The 11,281-nt window shown below is 48.0% G+C and overlaps 1 protein-coding gene across 1 annotated transcript in view; it reads left to right on the forward strand.

Annotated features, from left to right (window-relative positions):
• The window catches only part of LOC138301411 (heme-binding protein 2-like), a 69,270-nt gene extending 67,614 nt beyond the window's left edge, over positions 1 to 1,656 (forward strand). The window contains exons 6-7 of the mRNA XM_069241868.1: positions 169 to 332; positions 1,425 to 1,656. Of these exons, the coding sequence (XP_069097969.1) occupies positions 169 to 332; positions 1,425 to 1,506 (246 nt within the window). The 3' untranslated portion in view covers positions 1,507 to 1,656. The remainder of the gene's footprint in view (positions 1 to 168; positions 333 to 1,424) is intronic.
• The last annotated feature ends 9,625 nt before the right edge of the window (positions 1,657 to 11,281 follow it).

Genomic DNA, 11,281 nt, shown 5'->3' on the forward strand with positions numbered 1-11,281 from the left:
GAGGATACTCCGTTGCAATGGAGTATCCTCACCGCCAACAATTAAATCGGGCTGTTAGTCTGACTGTGGTGTGCTTCAGAGGATGGGCTTCATTACCAGGAATGACTGATAGGGTATTTGGAACAGTGTCTTGGCTAGTAATATGCCCCAATCCTTTCCGTTCCCCAGGTCTTCCTTTCCCGCTTCCCTCAGATGGTGCTCTACGTTCGTTCCTTCGGCGGCTGGATCGTGAATAGCAATCGTGACTTGCATTCTCAGACCCTTGCCACGTCACTTGAGCGGAACTCTGAAAGCTTCAACCCCAACTACTATTACACTGCAGGATACAACAGGTAAGCAGAGGATTCCTTGTTGCAGCATGGACATTCACGCCTGGTCATAGCTTTTGACTTTAGAAGCACTGTACTGCCACCATTGCAAAGGGCCAAAAGGCTCATTTAGAGTTTAACAGGATGACAGAACCCCTGTAAATCGACTGGACTTCAACCTGCCAAACTTGTGGTTTCTTGCCTCATTTGGATGGATCACCTTCGAAACCATGACTGATTCTGTTGGCAGCAAATCAAGGGTGGCGAGCCAGCCACTAAAGGCCTGCCACATATCATGTATGGTAGTGGGCAGTTCCTGACAAGTTAAGCCATGTGAGGCACAGGGATCCCGGAAGGAAAAACAAATCATAGCCCTGACTGCAGACAGTTGCACTCTAGATGCAGAGAATCTCTACATATGATGAGCTGCCCTTCATGGTAGGTCTTGGTCCTGACTCGTAAGACTGGCAGTCCACCCTCCAAACTGAACATGAGCCCTCTAGAGGCTTGTTACCCCTTCAACACTCATAGAAATCGACTGAGTTTAGAGTGTACACGCTTAGCACTCACCCAAAGTTATCAGTTCCCATAAAACACTATTATAGTGCACTAGGGAACATGTTTCCCTATGACATCATAAACACTTGCCCAAGGTGACCATTCAGATGAAGAGACACCTTTAAATGGTTATGTTCATCACTTACACAATGGTACAAGAGAGTCACCCACTTGGTGCACTAGGAACGTACCCACAATGGGGACAGGTTTTCTCAGACACACAGACTGGATTACTTGTTTCATCGTTATCACTCACAGAAAGGCTCAGGATTACATGTGTCAAATTCACTAGAAAATGGTGACTAACTCACGTTATCTGTAGAGATGCTGAAGTCCTTTATCTGTAGAGATGCTGAAGTCCTTTATCTGTAGAGATGCTGAAGTCCTTTATCTGTAGAGATGCTGAAGTCCTTTATCTGTAGAGATGCTGAAGTCCTTTATCTGTAGAGATGCTGAAGTCCTTTATCTGTAGAGATGCTGAAGTCTGTCTTGGCCAACCTCTTTTGTTTGGACACCAGGGATCGCGGAGCTCAAGGCTGTCTCATTTTCTTTCCGCAGCCCCATGAAACTCTTTAACCGCCACAACGAGATCTGGTTCCGTGGCCAAGGAGAGCCTGGTTGTGAGAGCGTGCAGGAGTGATCATGAAAATGAAAGGCGGATCACGACAGGCTGCCTCCACGTGGTACCTGGAACGTGCCACACTGCATCCCCCTCCAAATGTTACCCCGCTTCTTCCTTCTTCTGGGGGGGGAAGGGTGCAAAAATAAAATGACTCTTCCCTGCAACAAATGGCTGTTGTTGTTAGCTTTCTTCAGTGTCTTTAAAGTGTCCTGTTTTTAGTGTTTATTTGTTGTGAATTCTGGTGGGGTTTTTTCTGTGTTTTATAAAGATAGCAGTGTTTTTCTGGTGGTTATAGAGAATTTTGCTTTTATTACTTCTTGATTGTTACACCAACATTGCATGACATATACAGCATCTCCGGGAGAGCAGGGCAAGCATCAACAGTGCAATGTTCAGCAGAACCTCTGTTTTTAGGGAAGAGAGAGAGTTAGTGATGAGTAGAGACAAGAGTACACAAGATTTGCCACTTTTATGCACGATGGGCAGCCTAGTAATGCCCCAGCATCGTTGCTATCCCCCATCTACTTACCACATTCTGTTTCAGCCAGACCCCTGGCACACAATACCGCTGCGTATTCCACACCTTAGGTTTCTGTTGCTTGTGGTGACCTCCCCCTGCAGGGTGCATACTGGTCACTGTGCTTACTTTAAGAGGCAGATATCCATTGAGCGACTAGCTTGCACAGTCGGCAGGTATTATGCTGATAGAGGTTTGTGTATAAGCAGTCAACGCCTACTACTTTCATAATGCACAGTTGATATTCTTTTATACATTGGGCTCCCGAAGAGGGACCTGCCACCGGCGGTGAGAGATATCATCCAGTCTCGCAGTATCTCAGGCCACCACATAAACTGGAATAAGTCAGAGATCAGAGATCTTCCCACTTTATGGAATGCACAAGACGAACACATTTGGAATACCCGATGACGTGGAAGAAGGTGTAAGTAAGATACTGAGGTATTAGAAGGGATCACCAGGTTGTGCTACGAGTTACCTGTGAGGTTCTGGTATCCAAAATACAAAAAACACCTGCAAAATGGAGAACACTCCAGCTTTGTGTTGTGAGAAGAATCACAGTGATCAGGATGATAGTTTTCCCATTCACTACACCTGTTTTGTATATTGTATTATAATGCATAGGATTCTGTAATACCTGTACAAACGTCAGTATCTCATTTCTTTATCGGTGACTTGTGATATACCCACGCACCACTCGACTATTATAAGTTATTACAGTTGAGTTCTGACGCCACAACGCCTGCTGCCGGAGCCAGCAACCAGGGTAAAAGGCAGGTCAAGTCTCAGAGAATAATTCAAGCAGCTGCTTAAAGGAACAAAATGGAAGGTTGCTTTTCTTTCTTCTGCTCTATTTTTTAGCTTACAATGGCAAGCAGAGAGAACATGTTTATTTTTGCGCTCCTCAGATAGTTAGAGCAAAGCTAGAATCTTTCTGCATGTTTCTACATATTCCGAGCTAGTGCACATTTATTTTTTTTACAACTGACTTCTATTGAACTGTTTCTGATATCTGTTTACCACAAATAGCTAACACGTGTTTGATGTGTTTAATTTTGCACTACTGGTTTTATTTTTATTCCTCATGTTTGAAAACATGTTCAGTCTTTCATATGAAAAAGCTGCACACCATGCTTGTAAGTGGTTTGTTGGAAAAGTGCTTGCATGACTTTGTATTATATGGGATTAAGTACTCTCTGTCATCCAGGATAACAATATTGGAAGTCATCTCGGAGATCCATACCTTTATAAAGGAACTCAGCCTTCACCTTGTTCCATTATATAGGCCCTCATTATGATCTCGGTGGTAAAAACCGCCAAGATCAGCGCTGACGGTCAATAGAAGACTGCTAGCACGACTATCCCCCCACCCCCCCGCCAGCCGTATAATGTTTTCCCCGCCGGCCCAGCAGGGAAAAGGGCCATAACATTGACAGCAGCTCCAAATGGAGCCGCCGCCAATGTTGGTGTGCAGCGGATGCAGCAGCACCCATCACGCAGATCACTGCCCGTAAATCGGGCAGTGACCCGCGTGATGGGGCACTGCACGGGGCCCCAAATGGCTCCAAGATACCCATTCCACCAGCGTTTCCCTGGCGATGTGAACCGCTGGGAAAAGGCTGGCGGAATGGGTATCATTATCCGGAGGACAGCGCTGCTTGCAGCACTGCCCTGTTGGATAGGAATACACCGCCCCCGCCAGCATTACCGCTGGCGGTGGCGGTGTCTTCCGCCATGGGGTTTTGGGCACTTCATTATATGGCAGTCTGTGCTGCCATGCCGGATGGCGGTATTTACCACCACCGCCGGCATGGCAGCCCAGACCACCATGTACATAATGAGCCCCATAGTTATGGAACTCCTCAGTGGCTTGCAGTATCCTTATGATGTACAGCAGGGGGGACTTATTCCTTACATTATGTGGGGGAGGCGTAATTTGCTCATTTCTGGTACAATGATGGCCCTGAACGTCCGCTGTCAGTGCTGGGATGGGAGATGGCTGACCCATACCCCCTAGACACTATTCAAATGAAACACAGTTACAGACACAATCTGGGCTTGGCACAAAATATTGCAGTACTATAAATGCAAAGCAATATATTCACCTGAAATACCTTTGAAAGAAAATGCTATGCTTCCAATGATGTCAGCGCCCAAGGCAACTACACTGACCTCTAGGCCAGCGTCTGCTGCCCTCCCCAGTCCCTCTGGCTGCTGCTGCCTCGGCCTTTTGCCTGGGATGAATTGCGAGCCTCCCGACTCAGTTCAAGGCCCTCCTCCACCCGCAGGCTCGTCCCTGTTCCTCATTCCTGGTGGTCTAGTGGCCATCACAAGTAAATATCTCTTTCTCTCTGTCGCTCTTTCACTCTTGCTTTTCCTTCCCTTTTTACTAATTTTTCCTTTTCTTTCCATTTCTATTCCTTTTTCTCTGCCCCCCTCCTGCGCCGTTCCGGACCCCTCCCCGTGAAGCATCTTTCCCACCTCCGAGCTGACTGCTGCACCCACCCCCCACCCCTTCTTAATGGCGGCTGCACCAAAGGCAAGCCCGTCTGCGCCCTGACCGCGCCCAGCGTCAGAAACCCTGGATCTCTGTCAGACCACAGGCCAGCCTCCGTTAAGATGCTGAGACACACCTCCGCCTCAACACCGGACGCCTCAACACCGGACGCCTCAGCAACTGCTGCACCATTTCCCCCAAGGACATATACGGACCCTTCACCTGCAAGAACTGCAATTTCAGCTCCAGCTTCAGGGAAAGATGCTTCACGGGAGTAGTCTTCTCAAACAAAGATACCAACAACCTCCACAACCCCATCAACTGCCTGCTCCTGAACATCAGCTCCCTCCACAAACATGCCACCGAACTCTGGAATTTGATCGACACCACCCGACTGGACATCACCTTCCTTACCAAGACCTGGACCAACCCCACCTCAGGAACAGACATCGTCATCGCCATTCCTGACGGATACAGCATCCTAAGGAGGGACCGGCCCTCCCGCCTGGGTGGAGGACTTGCCATCGTACACAAGTCCTCACTATGTGTCAAGGCCATCCCAGATGAACAATGCACCACCATAGAACACCTTCACTTCCTGGTCCACTCCAACCACAACTCCTCAATCCGCGGCACCCTGGTGTACAGGCCACCCTGCCCAGAATTAATAGACAACGTTGTAGACATCGCTGCCCCTCAGACTCTGGCGTCAGACGACTACCTCCTCTGCAGCGACCTGAATTTCAACCTCGTGGACCACTCCGACCCAAACACCACCACTCTACTCAACAACCTCGCCACCCTCAGCCACAGACAGCTGGCCTCCGCACCCACACACATCGCAGGACACACACTGGACCCCATCTTCACCTTAAGCAACTGTATCACCATCGAGACCATCTTCACCCCAGACTCGACCGACCACTACTGCATACACTTCACAATCACCGCACCCAGCAGCCGCACCCTCAGGACCCCCTACAGGAAATGGCACAAAATCACCAACAAGCCACTCACCTCATGTCTCACCAAATCCCTCCCTCCTCGCTCCGATGACGCCAACACAGCAGCGCGCAATCTCAACGCATGGATCACCAAATGCGCCGACACTCTAGCTCCCCTCTGGCTGACATCGGCCAAACGCGACCCTAGGAAAGCCAGCTGGGTCATCACTGAACTCCAAGAATCAAAGCATACCTGCAGACGTTTAGAGAAAAAATGGAGGAGCAGCCAAAACAGCAAAGACCTCGCCTCCTTCAGAGCCACAACCGCCACCCACTACTGAAACATCAAGAACACAAGGAAGGGCGCATTCCGGAACAGCATCAACTCCTCCACACACAAATATAAGGAACTCTTCCCAGTCATCAACGAGTTCACAAATCCCCCCCCTCCGAAGCCACAAGCATCCCCCCATCACAGGACCTCTGTGACAAACTCTCCACCTTTTTCCACCGCAGAATCCAGGACATCTACGACAGCTTCCTCCTGGAAAATCCTGACATCGAAACCTGCGACTGACCCACCCCCTCCACAACCCACCCAGACCATACACAGCTGGTCCACGCTCACCACGGAGGAAACAATCAGCATCATGAACAGCACCCACTCCGGAGCCCCCACGGACCCTTGCCCACACCACATATACATCAGTGCCAGCACATCCATCACCCCCGAGCTACAAAACACAATGAACTGCTCCATCAACACTGGCACCTTTCTCAAGGACTGGAAACATGCCAAAATACACCCTCTCCTGAAGAAACCTTTGGCCAACAAATCAGAACTAAAGAATTTCTGGCCCATCTCGCTGGTACCCTACCCCCCCCCAAAGTACTGGAGAAAGCAATCAACGCATAACTACGGAATTTCATTGAGGCCAACAACTCCCTGGACAGCTCCCAGTTCGGTTTCTGCAGCAACCACAGCACGGAGACAGCCCTCCTGGCAGCCACCGAGGACATCCGATTACCCCTGGATCATGGCCACACTGCAGCGCTCATACTCCTTGACCTCTCAGCAGCCTTCGACACGGTCTCCCACAGCACTCTGCGCATCAGACTCCATGACATAGGAATCAGCGAAAGAGCCCTGGCATGGATCCACTCCTTCCTTTCCGGGAGGACTCAGAGGGTCAGACTCCCACTCTACACATCCAGACGCATAGGAGTCAACTGCGGAGTCCCCCAAGGATCCCCACTGAGTCCCACACTGTTCAATGTATACAGGGCCTCTCTCGCAGCTATCGTCAGAAGCCACGGTCTGAACATTGTGTCATATGCCGATGACACACAACTCATCATTTCCCTCACCAAAGACTAGGACACGGCCAAAAGGAACTTCCACTCAGAAATAGAAGACGTCGCCACCAGGATGAGAGAAAGCTGCCTCAAGCTCAACTCCAACGAGACTCAGCTCATCATCTTTGGAAATGCAACCTCAGCTTGGGATGACTCCTGGTAGCCCACATCCCTCAGCGCCCCCCCTGCACCGACGGAGCACAACCGCAACCTAGGCATCATCCTCGACTCCTCCCTATCCATGACCCGGCCAGTAAACTCAGTTGCCTCCTCCTGCTTGCACACACTCCGCAAACTTCAGAAGATCTTCAGATTGATCCCAGCAGACTGCCACAGGACAGTCACCCACACCTTAGTCACAAGCAAGCTGGACTATGGCAATGCCCTCTACACCAGCACCTTGAATAGAAACATCAAAAAACTACAAGTCATCCAGAACGCCGCCAGCTGAGACTCATCCTGGACCTCCCACGCTGAGAACATATCTCCCAACACCTAAGGACCCTCCACTGGCTACCGGTCGAGAAGCGAATCGCCTTCAAGCTTCTCACCCACACGTACAAGCCCATACACAATGCAGGACCAGCCTACCTAAACCACGCGCCTCCTTCCACATCCCTGCCAGATCCCTCTGCTCCACCCAGCTGACCCTGGCCACCATCCATCGCATCCACAAAACCACTGCCGGAGGAGGATCCTTCACCTACATTGCAGCAAAGAGCTGGAACAACCTCCCCCTGCACCTCAGACAAAGCCCATTGCTCACCATCTTCAGGAGGAACCTCAAGACATGGCTCCTCGGATGAGGCCCCTACCCTCCCCCCAGCACCTTGAGACCCTCACGGGTGAGTAGCCGCACTTTACAAAAATAGATTGATTGAAGGCATTCTCACGGATGGAAAAGTTGAGGTTAACAAAAATGGGACAAATATTCTAAGATTGTAAACTTTTGACATTAAAGGAATTCAAAGACCTGTGGACAGCCTTTAGGCTGGAATTTTTTTTATATTTGAGGATATTACATACACTGAGGGCCTATTTTGGGGTACATAGCACCAATTCTAGAATCCTCAGCTAGCTATTCTCACCCAAATGATACTGTTTTGGGGTATTGGACACTGGGTCTCTTATCCATACAAAGACATCTACAGGTGTTGGACCTGTGGCATTCACAGTCTGTTGGATGGGAAGGAGATCTAGTTTAGAGTGTTCTTAGTTGGTAAAACAATAAGATCCAGGGCACTGTCAGGAGGCTGCTGCAGGTCGCACCGCCCGTAGCCCCTGTCAGCACTGCAGTACCAGCATAACTACCGACCCTCACACGCCTACAAGTGTAACAACTCAGAATATTCCAGGCCCCCCGAATCTATAGGGATGGTTAGCGGTAGGTGTTAGTAAATTTTAATAAATATTTAATTAATAAACACTGTTTTTGTGCTCATCTCTGAATCTGAGACACAGCGCCACCATTTGGCAGACTGTCATAAGTGCTGGTGTTGACAATTAAGTGCCAGTGTGGAGCTCCAGAAACCCCTGGCTCAAATTAAGCACTGCGTTTAGAGATTACTAATGAGCGATGGCCTTTTTTTGCTGGCATTAGACGGAAACATTTTCATTAAATAGCAAACACTGCTTCTTACACTTCAAATCCCTAATTCAGATCACTGTACACCTGCACAACTGTACAGCTGTGCTCTTAGAACTGGCCAGTCATGCCCAAGGCATGTGGAATGTGTTAGAGGTCAAGGGCTTGGGAAGGGGTGTGGGGAGCAGGCTGTCTATGTAGTGTACCACATGTAAGATATACAGATAGTCCAGGTGACCCTCTTTGGTTTACAGGGGTTAAAGTAATAATCCCAAATGCTCTCTTTTGTGGTAGTGTGGGTGAGCAGCTTGGGCTTATCGGTGGGTAGCGCTAAGCATTTGTTGTACACAGAGTCCATAAATGTGGCACACACTCAAGAACAAAGTTGAGGCCAGTGTTTAGAAAAATATAGTTACTTTTATAGAATGTTTTAACACCAGTAAAGCTTCAAAGAAGGTAAGTACTATTGCAGTGTATCAATTTTTGCAATTAAGTAACAAGTTCCTTTGGTCAAAGTACATTTACTGCATAGGAGTCCTTGCAGTTGTTTTTCGCGGTCCCCTTTAGAATATAGGCCCGTATTTATACTTTTTAACGCCGCATTTGCGTCATTTTTTGACGCAAAAGCGGCGCAAACTTACAAAATGCAACTGCATTTTGTAAGTTTGCACCGCTTTTGCATCAAATAGTGACGCAAAAGCGGCGCAAGGAAAGTATAAATATGGGCCATAGTGTGCTAGGGGGACAAGGCCTGAAGGAACACCAGCAGTTCAATTTTACCTGCCCGGGGAAGTCCGGGTGCAGAGGTGCTCAGTACCAGTGGCAAAAACACGGGGTGACCATGTCCAAAAGGGGCACTTTCTTACAAGGAGGTATTTGCATCTCTGAATGTCATAGATGAGTTGTTGATACCACTGTAGCCTTGCTTGGCTGGCAGCGGGAGGTGCCAGTTAGCGTAAGCCACTTTGTGGCTGTCTGCCTGTCGCTGGCCAAGAGAAGAACATGTACCCCACGTTGGGTGGAACCAACACCTAAAACAGGGGATTGGGGTAAGTGTGGATATGTTTGGATAGGGATAGGAGACATTGAAGTGTACAGGTCAGCAAGACTGATGTGCACATGTGTAATGTATGTATGCACACTGGAAACTAAATAATTATATTGTTACTTATAAAAATATAATTTAAAAAAGGCAGTTACTCCTACTGGTATGAAAGATAACAGGTAAACTTGATTTTTTTCCTTTTTCTAAGGCTGGAATCATATGGGGCAGAGGAGATAACTCGATTTCCTCAGCCTACACTTTTCTTGTCTTGATATTTCCTTTAAAAAATATTATATATTGTACTGTGTGTCATGTTACTGGGCTCAAAATTCAGCAAACAGAATGCGCCGATCTGCTGCTTAAAACCCAAGGAGTGGAAACAAGGCACTTTGGGGACCAGATTCATGGCCCCATTGCAGTGGTACCCAACGGCGGCTGCCGCAAATCTCAAGGGGGGGCGGGGGATAAATAAAAAAAGATATAATAATAATTTAAAAAAATGTAAATGTACCTTTTTCCCATCGTCGCCGCTGCCGTGTTGCTCCTCTGGTCTTCTTGTGGTGTCCCAGCATTCTCTGGGACAACGGCACAGGCTCGCCAGCAATCCCACACTGCTTACATGCTAAACACAGCATGAAAGCAGCACCAGAATTGGTCTGAGCAGCAGTGACTGCCGCTCAGACACAAGCATGGGGTCTGTGCTGTTTCTCCAGCTCGGCTGTGTATACAACCAGGCTGGAGAAACGCCAGTGCGCATGTGTGTTTCGCCGGCCTGAGACGTCCGGCCAAACACATGTGGACTTAGTGCACTCTCCCCTCCTCCCCCCTCCCACAACCCAGCCCCACCCCACCCTGAACACACTACTGGCTGAACCAACATATGAAAGATAAAACGATAATTAAATATTCTTTTATCTTTCATCTCTTGGCTTAGCATGGGGGGCGACGCTCCTTATCCATTGCGAAAGAGCCGCCCATGGTGGTACCCCAACAAAATGGCTACCAATGGTTAGTCCAGTTCCACTGGCCTTGTGAGCTCTATAGATTGCCATTCTCGGTGTGAGAACACGCGTGAAGGTATACAGCACACAGAGCTGAGGTTGTCTCTTTGTTTGCCCCCATGGACCGCCCGTCACAGGTGGCGCAGCTCCGGGTATTTGCAAAAAACTGGAAATTGTTCGAAACATTCTCCCAACGTTGCTATTAGTGGCATTTTACCATTCCAAACCAAAGACTGAAAACCTTAGACATGTAAAATGAGAGCAGACCAACTGTGCGTCGGTTCTGTTGGGGGGGAGGGGCTAGAACCCTGCCATTGGGATGAATGAGAGAGTTTTTCAGAGCATGGCAGCACACCTTGGCTTCTAAGCACTTTGAGATAAGAGAATCAAGCTGGGCAGGACTTCGTACACACTTTAAGTAATTTTGAAACCAAGCCCCCACTCTTTTCCTTGACTTTTATAAAATTTGTTTTCACAATACATCCACAAACACTTAGTGACCCTTTTGCTGCAAAGCTGAGTTTCTAATGTTTTTATTTCAAAGCATGCGAACAATTTTAATTTCCAAAACAAGTTGAGGTGAATATTTTTGTATTTATTCCTGCAAGTGCATCGTCCATGTTTGACAAGTGTTGAATTTTCTCGTTTTGTGCATTCCAAAATAGGTATTTCCCTTTTTTAGAGAACAAAAAAGCAAACACAACTCTAAAAGTGACATAACGTTCCCTATTTACCAAGCATAACGAAAATGTGAAAAAGGTACTATCTTGAAAAAATAAAAAATATCACCTTGTGAAAATAATATTGACAATTAAATATGACAATAAAAAATATATTATGTAGAAGTG

The sequence above is a fragment of the Pleurodeles waltl genome, chromosome 6, assembly GCF_031143425.1.
Source record: "Pleurodeles waltl isolate 20211129_DDA chromosome 6, aPleWal1.hap1.20221129, whole genome shotgun sequence".
NCBI classification, from domain to species: Eukaryota; Metazoa; Chordata; class Amphibia; order Caudata; family Salamandridae; genus Pleurodeles; species Pleurodeles waltl.